At 39.5% G+C, this 14,309-nt stretch overlaps 1 protein-coding gene across 2 annotated transcripts in view; it reads left to right on the forward strand.

Moving 5' to 3' along the window:
• The window catches only part of nlgn3a (neuroligin 3a), a 137,303-nt gene that overhangs the window by 66,200 nt on the left and 56,794 nt on the right, over positions 1 to 14,309 (forward strand). For both annotated transcript variants that reach the window (XM_088924432.1, XM_088924430.1), the window contains one exon: positions 4,580 to 4,729. In XM_088924432.1, the coding sequence (XP_088780558.1) occupies positions 4,580 to 4,729 (150 nt within the window). The remainder of the gene's footprint in view (positions 1 to 4,579; positions 4,730 to 14,309) is intronic.

Raw genomic sequence — 14,309 nt, forward strand, 5'->3', positions numbered from 1 at the left:
AAGTTTTTTTTTTTATCTTGTGGCTATTTTTATGTTTTGCTTTGGTAAAAGCATGATAAGTTCTAAAGTTTGCTTTTATACTGTGTATCCGGTTTAATCATTTGAATGAGGACATTAAACAACCATCTCTCATTCACCAGTTTAATACTCTTTAACTTTTTGAGCACTCATATCTTTCAATATAACCGTGATTCTAATCAGCACTGACAGCTATGTATTACAAGTCATTTTTGTAGATGAAATGACATAAAGAAGACAGCTCCATCTCTGGTCCTTAGCTGCATATTCAAAGTATTTCTTAGGAAATAGAAACACTGTGCAAGATCAATGGAGAATGGCAGTGCCTTGCATGCCCACAGCCAAATAAAGACATTCATTAATGTTTCATTGTTGAGACAGTAATGCTTTTCTTTTATTACAGATGTACGGAATTCTAAAGCAGAAAAATATTAATGTCAGGTAATATACAGCAGCAATCAGTCAGGCTAAAGAAGTAGAATGAAAGAGAGTAAGAACCTGCCCTTTTATTGCAGTAGAGCATAATCATGGAGGGATCTATTGTCATTTTAACCTACTTTAAGCTTCTACAGCAGGAACTCAGTCTCTTCTCGTTTTTGATCACAGACTTCATTGATTTCAGGTTTCTGTTTAGGGCATATCTGTGCAAATGTTTCCAGCTCTTGAAAGGTCAAATAGGATTTGAAATTAGTCTCAACCCTGTATCAGTGTCTGAGTTCCAGAACTTCCCTCATTCATGTGTGTATACTGAAATGTAACCAACTGGGCCTCTGCAGAAGGAAAAATAACTCATTGTCAGCATGTCCAATACAGTGCCACTACCACAGTGAGCTTGTCTGAAACAGTGTCATTTCCACTGTGAGCATGCCCAATACATTGTCATTTTCACAGTCTGCATGCCCAATACAGTATTGTTACCAACTTCTCAGTTTTGGTCTATACTCAGAATTGAATAAAAGGTCTAAACAAGGAAGCAGATAAATGAAGTCATCAGTTAGCACTGGAGATGTAGAGCTCAGCTGGAATGAAAACCAACAGATAGAATGCTCCTCCTGGACCAGGGTTGGGAACCACAGATTTAGAAGTAGAATATTATATCAAAATAGTGATGAATATGCAGTTTTCTTCCATTCAATAATTATCGTGTGCTTATTTGCTTATTTTAATTCCATAATGTTTTCATCCTTTGTACTATACTTTAAAGAGAAACCTTCCTGTCTTACTAAGAGCATTTTATTACTTGTGTATGTATGTAAATGTACCCAAAGAAATGCCATTGTTTTTAGAATCAAGACAGGATGAGAACATGCTCTTCTGTTCCTATCAACTGTTCTGTACATGTACATAACAGTTATTAATGTTATAATTAATCCCATTCTGAATTTTTAATATTTCAATCTGTTCCTAATGAGGCATTGACTTCTCAATTCATGGCATCGCATCCTTAATAAAAGCCTACTTTTTAGGAGCACAATCAGTTGGCAATCATATGTGCATTGTTCTTTTGTTAAAAATCTACGACAATCGGGCACCTTTGGCCTAGTGAAAGTGCATATTGCAATACTCCATGTTAAATGGTTTAATTTTTGTTGGACTTCAGAAAAGAATATGTGCGAGAGATTTTGATTTTTTGCCAATTTTCTGCAGTTCTTCTTATATACTGTATTTAGGGTCTGATTACTCTAGAACTGGTCTATTCCTGTGTACTGGAGTGGAAATGACCCTGTCAATCTTGTGTTTTTAGGCATTCAACTCTGGTAGCAAACATTGATACCAGCAATGTTATTACCCTGTAGGTACTTTTTTTTTTAAAATGCATAATACTGGTGTGCACTGTGCTCCTCCACATTTTTCTATGTAATCCATTTACCCCCAGAGCAATATAGTGTAATAGTGACAGTGCTCTGGTAGCAGGAAATAAAGTCACTGTGTGAAGCCCACCCAACAAATTATTTTACTTTGCTCAGGGAGGAAAATTAGAAAGCGTGGCATGGTGTTAACTGAATGTGACTGTTTTTTTGTTGCGTGTAACATGTGTTGGAGCTTTAAAAACCCCTATGTACTGTATGTGTGTGTGTTTATGTCCATGAGTCACCGCAGGCATATAATGCTCATTTAAATTTGAAAAGTAGCAAAAAAAAAAATCTCAGCTGGGTTAGGGAAAAAAGGGATAAAGGGTCCTGTTTTAGTCAAGTAGACACAACGTTCTCCAGACGGATGGACTGTTCTCTGTCTGCTAGTCTCATCAACTCATGTCCCTCTGCAGACTCCCCGACTTGAACGCTCTTGTACAGTATGTTTTTGTTGTTGACGGTGGTGTATTTTTTTATCCATTTTCTGTATCACATTTGAGCCCCGTGATGTTTTCTCTCAGAACTCCGGAGCTCTGTGAAAACACAAACCTAAACAGAGACTGCCTTACTTAATCTCAAAATCTCTTCTCTTCTCTCTTTCTCACTGTTATCTTCCAGGTGTTTTTTTTTTTCTGAAATGTTTCAAAATGCTTAGTACTTTAATTTATCTATTTGCATTCTCAGGATGGCGGATTAATCTTAGATCTTTGAAGGTACACCTTGCCTACGGCGTGAATGAGCAGAATTGTATGTTTTACTATCTATTCCATTTATGACCAAAGTAAAAGATTAGAGGGAAAGGCTTGAGGGACCATACACACCCTATTTCAATGATTCCCAAAAGGGCAGAGACAATTGTCATAGTAACTCAAAATATGAAACAACAAAAGAGGCATCTGATAACTTGAACGTGACATGGCTAATCTATTTTCCTGTTTTTTTCCTCTTTTTTTTTTCTTTACATTTGGATCCATTTGTTTTCCTGTCTTGAGAGTGCTTGGTGCAGGAAACGTGTAGTGGCTATTCCATTTTGTGTCTCCTCCATGCATTTGTTCCAATTTGTGATGTGCCTTAGTGTGAGAGACTAGTGTTTGTGCAGAAATGTCTGTTTGGAATCCTTTAATGTCCTTTTTTGAAGAAAAACTCTCTCAGATACCAGATGAAGAGAAAACCCGATATCTACATCTTTATATACCCACAGTATGCTAAATTCTTAATTGAAGCAACCAGATGGTAAACCATTCATTAACCATACATATTTTGCTTCTAAATATTTTGTCCCTTAAGAAATATAATATTTTGGGGCTTCCATAGAAGACACTAATCTATCATGTTTCTCTACAAAGATGCTTGATTGCAAAAGCATTCTCAGGACAATATGTTCAGATTAGAAAATTTTGCTACCTTTTAAGTATACGTCTTAGTAATTATGCAGGACCCAGTCCAGCTCTAAGTCAAGATCTTTTTAACACATATTTAGACTTCTACTGTGAATACATGACCTAAACGCTGGCTCGTATTGACATGTCCCTGTACAAATGGAGACACAGCTTACAGATGGAAACTGATTCACTGCTCAGGCTGCTGTTTGCGATTAGCTGTTTGCTCTTGCAGATTTTGAATTTTTGTTGCTGGTTTCTATGGCAACCTGAATACAATATAGGTTTTGAATCCGAGCCCAGAAACTATCTCCCCACTCTCAAGGCTGCACTGCACAGCTTGAGAGAGAGAGACAGCCTTCTCTAAGTATTCACCACAGGCTCTGGATATCAGATCAGAAACCTTTTCTCTAGCAAGTTGGTTTTGTTTTTCTTTTTTTCAATGACTTTATCTCATTAAACTGATGTGCACCCCAGGGAGCAGGAACACTCTACTGTACAGTACATCTTACTTTCCGGAAAAAAAAACCCCGAAATGGATTGGTAGAGGGTATGAGCCAAAAGGTATGTTTCAAGTTCAGAAAAGCCAGTATTCTTCTGAATTTCTTGTCAGAACATTACATCGGATGTGTTACACATTTGTATCCTTCAGACAGCTTTTGCTGTCTGACAGAGACTTTTAAAACTGTTCTTTATTAAGCCAATTGAAGAAAAAACAACAAACCAATCAAAAATACGACCAAAAAGACAGAAGGTATAACCTCTCCACCACCAATTACACATTTTTCCCCATAGAAAATATAATAAAAATGGAAATAAATACAGCCTACTGCTGCTTCCCAACAGTAAAAACATTGTGCTCAATGTGAAACAATTTTCTAAATACAATTTCATAGAAAACATTGCCACAAGGCTACACTTCTTCAAACAAATTCGTCAAAAATTTATAACACGAAAACTCTGATCTGATCCTGCTTTTCACCATCCCCTCAAACAGTGAAATATTTTCATAGTTTGGGAAAAGGACTCAAATATAATTGCAAAAGTACCTCTCCTTGATGCACAAAAGTAGAGAGCACAGAATAGATGACAAGAGTTTTTCCTTTCTTATCATATTTGTTGTCTTTTTTTCCCCCTTTACATGGCTGAAAATGCCCAGACAAATTGGGAAAGCACACCCAGTCTGGGAATGAATTGAACAGTGGGAAGTGTTTCTCTCTGCTGCTGGTATCTGAGAGGGCTAGTTGTTGGCCTCGCTGTTGCGCTGCTGTGTGGAGCGCGTGTTTTACCGTCCGCCGGCGAGTGTGTTAATGGTGGCCACTCTTGCAGACATCCGAGACACTGGCGCCAAACCCGTGATGGTCTTCATCCACGGAGGCTCCTACATGGAGGGGACCGGGAACATGATTGACGGGAGCGTTCTGGCCAGCTATGGCAACGTCATTGTCATCACGCTCAACTACAGAGTCGGGGTCCTGGGTAAGTGCCTCTGCTTTCTCGGCCTCGCACTCACAGGCCCCAGCCCCGTAGAGAACCCCCGCTGCTTTCACGCTGTTGGAAACCCCCGATCACGGTGTGCCAATCGTGAATCCGCGCCAGTCTTCCGTACGTTAGAGATCGGAGTCATTCTCAGTTCTTGGAGAAATGCATGAGGCTTCCCTGGAAATGCAAAATGTTGGGGTCAAATGCACTTGACTGCAGAGTTACAGCTGTAATGCTAACAGGATTTAATGAAGTGAAACTGTTGTCTCCTAATAGCTGTTGATATCCAATGCTGATCAGCTTATTTTGCATTCGTATGAATGCTTGCATGGTCATGTCCCTTAATATTAGCATTGCCGAATTATTCATTTTGATGGCCTACATTATTTTAAATTTCCCTCTTAAAACACCACTGAGGTTTCCAAACAACCGAAGCCACTTGCAAAAACTAGAGTGGATATCAAGTCAGTCGAATCAGTGCATCTTTTCTATTTTTAGGATGTATTTTTGAACAACTGTGTTATTAAGTCTCTTTTTCTATGCATGTGAGATGGACTTTTCATTTTCAAACTTCATATCATTTTGGGAATGTATTCTTTTCTGACACCTGGTTTGTAAAGGATTTGTTGAGAAGGGTACACTAGATCGCCTAAAAAAACCCAGCGTCATGCTGCAGCAATTGTGCTGATTGCCACTATACAGTGGGGCAAAAAGAAAGAAGAGCAGAGACCTGAAGAAACCAGGAGTGGAGGGTAGTGGGTGAGGATTGCAGAGGTAAGGAAGAAAGCAGGAATCCTCCTGTTTCGGAGGTAGAGAGATGAGGGAGAAGGGACACTGAGGGAGAGAAGGAGCCGTGCTGACTGACTAGAATGGATCTTCATCTTGCTTCTCAAGCGTGATCTCGTGATAGCTGTAGCAGCACATGGAATCAGAGCTTGACACAGCCTAGATGCCAGCCCAAAGGTAAAGCATGCTTTTAACTTCCACATTATAATAAAAACATAATTTAAGAAAGCTCTTTTCATCCAATCAGCAGTGGACAGTAAAATAGCTTTAAATATAAATGAAATAATCGGGCAATGTTTTCTATGTATGAATTACAGGAAAGTGCAATTCAAATATCAGGAGGTCCTTTATGACACAAAAGGCTGTGGGAGTCTGGTACAAGGTGCAATGGTTCATCTCATTTGTAACCTTCATTACAAATGAGATGAATATAAAACATGAAAACTACAGGAGTTCAAGTTGAACCACCAGATCCACAAGGCCCACAGTTCTTAGGACTGTTGAGAGAACATACAAGATGAGCATCAGAGGATTCAGAGTGGCTAAGTGTGTGATTTATCAGGTCATTATTGTGAAGATGAGCCTTACAAGGCCTTGTGGCCTTAAAAGTCAGGTGCAGTAATTAAAGTCTGTGAAATTCAGTAGGAAGCCAATCAGGGATTTTGAGACAGGGGTGATACAGCACCTTGCATAGTTGCAGTCAGACCCTTATATAGCTTTCACATTTTGTTGCTTTAATGATGGCAGTCATGACAATTTGAAGTACAATTTGATAATTGACATATACACAACCTGCTCTAGGGTGCAGTCAACGCAAAAAAAACCCAAAATAATACTACAGAAATAAAGAAAAGACATGATTGCGTAAATATTCAAACATTGGTCGTGGAAGACCCCTTTTAATTTAGGTGTACAAAATTGCTTTCATGGGCCACACAATAAGCTGATTGGCCTTTGTCTTTGTGCATTAATAGTGGTTCTTGTGATTTCAGAATAAACATATCTAGCTCTGTGAGGTTTCTCGGTGAGGTAGTGAATTTCAAGTACTCAGCCATGTAGACTAAAGAGCGTTCTTATCAGGGGTAAACTCATCGAAAAGCACAGATCTGGAGAAGGGTGCACATCATATCAGAGAATAAAACAACTGTTTAAAATATGCATGCATCAATTTGTAATTTCACAGAATGGGAAAAATCTAAGAACGGACTGAATACTTTTGTATACAGTATATTTATCGGCGTGAGACCTAGTCAGAACATTGCAGGTCAATTCAGTGAGACACATTCATCGGTGTTGTCCTCTTTTCTTCTGAGAATTGTACTGAATCTTAGATGATAACCCTTCCTTCATAGCTGGAAATATTACATTTCTGTGACTGACATGTGTTTGGTTTTGACAATTTGAGTTTCCAACTGAAAGTTGTGATGTCCCATTCTGCTGGACAAAGGCAGAAAACAAAGCCACTGGGGTACAAGTAAGTGATACAATATTGCTAAAATTGATGAGGAAAATGTGATTATTGCACCGCTTTCCCCTCCTCTGAGCATCCTGAAGTGCAAAAAAAACATGTAAATAATACTTTAAAACACTTCTATTTTGTGCACATATTTATTCAGAGCACTTGACCCTGTCAGCTCAAATCCTGCCCACACAAAGTGCAAATGCCTGAGATCTAAACAAAATTCAGCGTCCTGCCACTCTCCGCTCTGTGTGTGAAGAACTGTGATGCTTATGAAGTCCACTCAGTGGCTGCCAGTTTCTGTGTGTGGCCTCCTGGCTTTGTGTAGGTGGACGGTATCCCTGGTGAGCTTAACTAGGCAAATACCATCCTTTCACACTTTCCCCACTCTGGCATGCTGGGCGTCCATCTGATGGGAGTGAAACAGGGATAATGTGTTTCTGACACCGTACCAAACTGCATTAACACTTGCACAGAGTACCCATTACTTCCTAGCTTCTCTCTGTCAGTAGAAGTGTACAGATCCCCCTGGTAAATTCTTGGCATCTACCAGCCACCTTTAGCTGGTGCAGGGTAAGACTACTGTAGTTGCACTTTCATTAGACCGGCTAATAAAATCAAATACTTCCAGATTTTGTTCTCAATGAGAATAACTCAAATAACATTTGATCTAGTACAGATCATGTGTCTTTCATACAGAAGCATATTATTTTAAAATGAGGGTGATAACAGCTTTTGGTGAGTTTTCTGCATTGTGCAGAAACGCATTGTAAGGTTTTGTGTTTGAAAACAGACACTGCATCCAAATCAGATCCTGTTGTTTCTTCTTCCTTGGTCTTTAGAAAACACAATGGAGTGCCAATTCCTGTTGTGCACAAACTGTTCTCAGTCTCCTAATGTTTCTGTATAGATAATATGGTCTTCTGCTAGTGAACCAGTTCGTAGAAAGAGAAGAATGGAAGCTGACACAAGAAGAAAGCAAAAAGTAACCTTCTGGAAAGAAATCCTCTTCTAAAACGTCTGACACTTTACCCTCCAGGATTTTTCTAGACCTTGTTAATTAGAATATTCTCAATGTCATTGTTAGAAATTTGATTTCAATTTGGCGCAGAACAATACCAGACCAAAAAAAAAAAACCTAATGGAAAAGGAGAGATCATTTAATTAAGAAGCTTAAAAGAATGGTGAGAAATAGCCCGGCCCTACTGAATTAGAGTAGATAACTAATATGAAATAAAAATGGGCAAGGGAATTATGGTTGTGACAGACTCTGAAAATGGGAAACCTTCACATAAATTGCATAAAGTACCAATAAACACCAGGCTATGTTGTGAACAAGTGTTTGAGCCAAAACATCTATCTGTTATGAGCAAATAATTTCACACAGGGAATATTTAAATCGATTTAACATTTGCTTATGGAAGCTAAATGTTTAAAAAAAGGTTTAATGTATATAGAGAGAAGAGAGAATTACGTGGGGAAAACGGCTTGGTAAATGAGGTTAGAATTTGTGCCTAAAAAAAGAAAGTAAATTAAATTTTAAATTGAAAGTGGGATGAGTTTCTGGATTTCCATTTTACAGCGGTGTTAATATACAGCTAGGGAACTCTCTACTGAGTTCCTTCCCTACTGTTTATCCTGCGCTCAGTCTCTTCGTCTCCATGGACCAGTGAGGTGTTGGAGCACTTTTATCCTTTTCTGCTGCATTTCCCTACCTTGACTGGGGTTCCCGGTCCTCTAGGGTGGCTGACTTTCCTAAACAAAGAATCTAACATCGCTCTTTAAAAAACAGCTTGAATCCAGGTGCTAAGTAAGCAATACTGTACATCACGATAAAGCTTTGATTTAATGCTTTATCAAATTCTCTTTCCCCTTGCGTTATGTTTGTTATTAATTTTCTAACAATTAGGCATGTACCGGAGATCAGTGAATCAACATATCACTGAAAATGACCAAAACACAGATCTAAAGCTAAAGGGATTAACACTTAGTTAGTTTATTTCTTACTAATAAAAGCATGACTTCCAGGATTGCCAAATTGGAATACTATACAGGCTTAATGTCAAATTGAAAGTTATGGATCATTATGAACGAGAATGTAGAAACATTCCAGCCCCGGACTGAATTCAGCATTTTAGTGATATTAAATCTTTTTAATTAGCTGATAAAACACCAAAAGGAGCATTTAATTGATTAAATGTTAACTGATTATAAATTTCTATCTGAAAGTACAAATTTAAGTATTTTCATAAATGTAATTCCTATATTCATCTAGATCTGAGAAACAAAGGTATGAAACTGCAATATATTTAATCTGAGAAAAGGTCTTTGTTTTTTTAAACCTCATAAATCCAAGGGTGCTGGTCTGGGTTGGCTGTCTGTTCCCTTTAGCCACAAAGGACAGTGGGAATGGAAAGGGGGATGCTGGGAGCCAAGCATGTACCCAAACAGGAGATCTGTTTACTTCAGCTATTGATTAGCATGTGGTGAAACAGTGAAAGTGATGCGCCGTCGCTGAAACCGTGTCTCTTTAATGATGTGTAATGAGTTCCAGACAGAGGGGAGTATCTGGTATCACTGCTCTTTATAAATATAATTACTCATCCGCTCTCCAGAGCACGTCAATTTCCCCATCCTTTGGGGAAGACTTAATTACTGTTTCCCGCAGTATTAGACATTTACAAAGCCTTTTTCTTGCCAAAAAACAAGGTGATACATTTTGGTTTAGCTGACTGTTAGCATGTTGGACCAAAGATGTCTATACATAAAAAAGACTTCAAAACTCAACCATATAAAAGCCATATAAATGATATTTCTACCAGGAGTGTGCCAACTTGTTTGCTTTTACTGCTATAAAATTAGGGAGTAGTGACACAACAAATTGAGCTAAATGTGTGCATGTATCTCACTGGTTCTAAATCATTCTGCCAAAAATAAAGGTTTTGTTACGTTGAGATAAAGGGGAAATGTCACATTTAAAAAAAAACAATGTTTGGAGAAGGAGATATGTTTCGTTAGGGTGGGAAAAATCGTTGTGTTTTGCGCCAGGGGCAGTCGGTTTTGCAGCGAGCCATGAATTTCATCATTGCAGAAATTACGCTAATAAGGATGATCCACAAATAACAAGGACTCGCAAAGTGTCAGGAAACAATAACAAACCGCACCAGAGTTCTCAGTCATTGCCGACGCTAAGACATCAATGACGTCCTTTTTTTTTAAATTTGCTTATTTGAGTGGTCTGTCTGGAAACATTCCTATACAAACAAATCTGCATGGTCTTCATACCCGCTGCTGAAAAACAAACTTATAAATCTGGGGTGAACTAGCTATTCGCCATGGTGAAGTGAACACACACTTCATAAAAGAGAGTTCATTGAAGTAATGTTACCTTCAAGACTACCTGGGGTAATGTTCTTAAAATTGCAGCTCCAGAAAGAAACAGAAAAGTACCAATCATGCTTGATCTGCAATGTGTCAGTTATTAAGATTCAGGAGACATTGCCAAAGATTTCTTGGCTTCGTTGGCATTTGGATGATTCGATACAAATGAAGTAGCTGAGAAGAAAACATTTACTCATCCTATTAATGTCAGAGTGCAAATTATTGAAATAATGGTTTTCATAAACTATTCCACTGCGACTCATCGGTGCGCTCAAATTGCATCGCAGATTACAGCACGGAATATCAAACAGTGCTATTCCACAGCCCAGGAAGCAGGGCTGGGTCAGGTGATGGAATCTGCTTTTTGGATTTTGCAGTTTATTAAGTAATATTTAATGGCTGCAGCAGTAATAACCTCTACCTGTTCCTTAATGCATAAGAAGTGGCAATGATTCTTGTGCTGTGCTATGCTAAATGAAGTAGCCTGCTGCCCCTACTCTTCAAATAAAGGCTTTTCTTTTATGCTCCACTTTCCTTGGAGTACAATTGTTATGACAATAAATCCATAAGGAAAGTAAAGCAAATCGACTGTAAATGTCAGCTTCTTTAGTTTTTGTCGGTTATTTAAAATACAGTTATAAAGGACAGAACATTTTTAATTGGTTTTAATGCAAGCTTAATGCCAGATTCCAACATATCTATCATTTCTCAGCCACCAACACTGCTCAATGAAATTATGAAGAACCGACTGCATGAAAATGAGAGACCGAGTTAGTTTTACTGCTCATTTTTCAGACAATAAAGACAATAAAATAAAGAATTACTCTGTTCTTCAGCAGAGATGGCAACTGGGTCTTAACACAGCTTCAAAGACTTCAAAGCTTGTACCTAGTGTACCAGCTGTCCTCAGCCAGAGCCTTCTGAAGCATTGTGTGCAGAGAGGGAAGCTTTAATCGAAGTGGTTGTTGTTGGTAGTTTGTTCCCACTCTTTGCAAATCGTCTTTCAGTTCTGCGTTTATATTTAACTCACAAGAGACTATTTTTGTGCTCTGTACCTACCATTTGCCCTTACTTGAGAGGCAAAAGGTTAGTGCATTTTTATCTTTTTGTTGTTTAAAAAAATTCTTACAGTTTTGTCAAAACAGCAGAAGCCACACAAATGCTTAGAGGCATGGCCAGGCAAAGCTTGATGAGCGAAGGAGACCACTGGGACTCAATATTCTGTCAGTGATGCACTGCAGTGTTTTAAATCCATAGAGAGAGGAAGACTAAGGATGCAAGAAAACCAGTGCCATGCCAGTAACATCTGAGGTGGCTGTCATGAGGAGCACTAGAAATTAGAGCAACTAATATGGTATTGTGCAGTTGAGTTTTGAAAAAAAAATAAAAGGGGCACGCTGGTATATTTTTCTCTTTCTTGAACTGCAGCTCAGTCAGAAGCACTACCTAGTAAGAAGTTGAGAAATTCCATTTTCACTTCTGCTTCAAAAGTTTCATCACCCCTGGGCAAAGGTGTTGATGGGCAAAAGTGACATACAGTACTATTACACCATTGTGCTTGTTGGTGGTAGGAGGTTAGCTGGCACGCTCAACACGGTACACACTATGACAAAACTCTGTATAAGCCTGTGTCTGATTCACACACTGCATCCAGTGATGTTTTGCCTGCTAGCATCAGGACTCCTGTGAAAGGACAGAGGGGATAGAGGAGGGAGACAGAGGTGGGAGGTGTTGGATTGGGGGTTCCAGGAATGCAGAATGTTGAATAACCAGGGTGAATAATCTCCAGGTCAGCATCACATAATCTGTGTGGGTGTCAGCATCCAGAGGTACCCCAGAGACTGGCACTAAACTGGAGAGATTAGCAGCCGCCTGCTTCCTCCTGGAACGCAATTCTCCAGAGTGGCAGAGACCTGCTTAAAAGTCAGGAACAGCCCTCCAGAATGAGAGCCGTGGAGATATTTCTAAAGAACGCTGCGCTTCAGTGTGAGAGCTGTGTTCGGTGCTCTATCTACTGCTGTCATTCACTGTAATTTCATTAAAAACAGCAAGCATGTTTGCTGTCAGGCGGGATGGACGTAAAAGGAATTGAAATCCAGGCAAGTTAGACAAATATATGTGTATCAGCTATTGCGAATTTGTCCTACAGGCGCTTTAGCTTCTGTTTACACAAAGGCAATTTTGAGGAATGAAAGAGTGTGGAAGGTGAGAGCAAAATCTCAGTCCTGTGGTAAAAGACATAAACAGATTTATTGCAAGGGGTCAGATGGCGCAACACGCAGGGGTGAAAATGAGCATTTTCTGCTTGGCTCGCCTGTGCTTTTTACAAGATCAGTCGCGTCTCAGGACCGCGATTTCCACGAATGCACTGCAGAGAGAGCCATTCCTCAGCTGCACCAAGCCCTGCTGCCTGTGCAGCTCATCGGGGCTCAGGTGTCGCCAACGAAATTAAGCCCCAGAAAGATTAATCACAGTGCCACGGCAGGCTTCATCCACTACCCTGCAATTGCTCCCCCAGTGTGGGCACAGAACGTTCTGAAGAGCTGGTCGTTCAGTCGGACCGTGCACGAGAACTTGGGGGTTTGTAACAAGAAATCTCCTCATTTTTCGTCAGCCCGATGGCACAGGTGGAATAAAGAGAACAACCCCAGCATCCCAGTGCCTCATTACGCTTGACTAAAGCTTCCCTTTCCTCATTTGCAGAAGGGAAAAGCAGGAACAGGCTCAGATGTGCCAGGCAGAGTATTGAGGTGGGCTGTCTGTGTCAGCTGTAGTGCTGTAGTTTGCCACCCTCTGAACATTCACCTAGAGAATTCAGTCAATACTAATCCAGCAAACAATATACATAGTCAACAATGTCCTTGGTGGGGCCTAATGACTCTTGCATGATCATTTGTTCCCCAATGTATGTCCTGAGACATATAGTACATATTAGCTACAGTACTTGCAATTAGCCTTTACCTTAAAATGTCACTTAATTCAATTCATAATATCCACTGGCAGGGAAGAATTGAGGTCCAATAAAACTTCAAATACATTTGCTTTAATCAACCATATTTATTTGAAATTATTTAACAATCTGGTTTTAAATACAGGGTAACAGTATACAGCGTATAATATGTTTGAACTGAAGCCACACTTCTGGATGGACCAAAAAAAAACATAATCAAGACTAATAAACACCAACTTTGTCATTTAAAGAAGCAGAGATGTGTGGGTTTTACTTCATCCCAGGACTCCATCTCATGTTTTTGTTTTCGTAATTAAAGATTGGGATTGGGAATAGGTGGAGAACCAGTCTGAAAGGTGTGCGTGCATTTTTCCATAGACACTGCTTACCCTGCCTACAAAAGCGCTTCAAGCAAAAGAATTATTGGTTTAATTCTGGGGAATAAGAAGCTTTTAATTTTTTTAAAGCATTATTTTTTCTGCCTTTTTGTAAGCTCCTTTCAGTAAGCTGGGTTTTACCTGTAGAAAGTCATTGCTTGTGCTTTTCTGCAGAAATGCCCACCTCTCCCAGAAATAAACCTCTTCTTCGGCTGCAGCTTTTTTTTTTCCTTTTTAAAATGGGTCCAGGAGGGATGCAGGGATATTTTTAAGCCCCTTCTTATGGGAGGCTCTCTTCCTCCAGAATAAAACTGCACTCAGAGGAGAGTGTGCCTCACAGCCAGCTCATCAGTCCTCGAAACAGCTAAAGGACACAGAGGGGAAATGGCAAGAGAATTGAAACAAGGTGTATTTCTCTTCCGAACAAGTGTTCTTCATTTCTGTTTCTGATGTTGCTGTGTTTTTGTTTTGTTTTGTTCCGAGTCCTATGGAAGGGAGATGGGGGTGGGGGCAGAGGCCTTGTTTATCATGAGGCTTGTTGAGCTGGGCAATGGCGCAGTCAAGGCAGAGTGGATATACTGTATGTACCATTGTGCGCTGAATTTCCTGCCAAGAGAGATTTAT

This window comes from Atractosteus spatula, chromosome 9 (assembly GCF_055471065.1).
Source record: "Atractosteus spatula isolate fAtrSpa1 chromosome 9, fAtrSpa1.hap1, whole genome shotgun sequence".
Classification (NCBI taxonomy): domain Eukaryota; kingdom Metazoa; phylum Chordata; class Actinopteri; order Semionotiformes; family Lepisosteidae; genus Atractosteus; species Atractosteus spatula.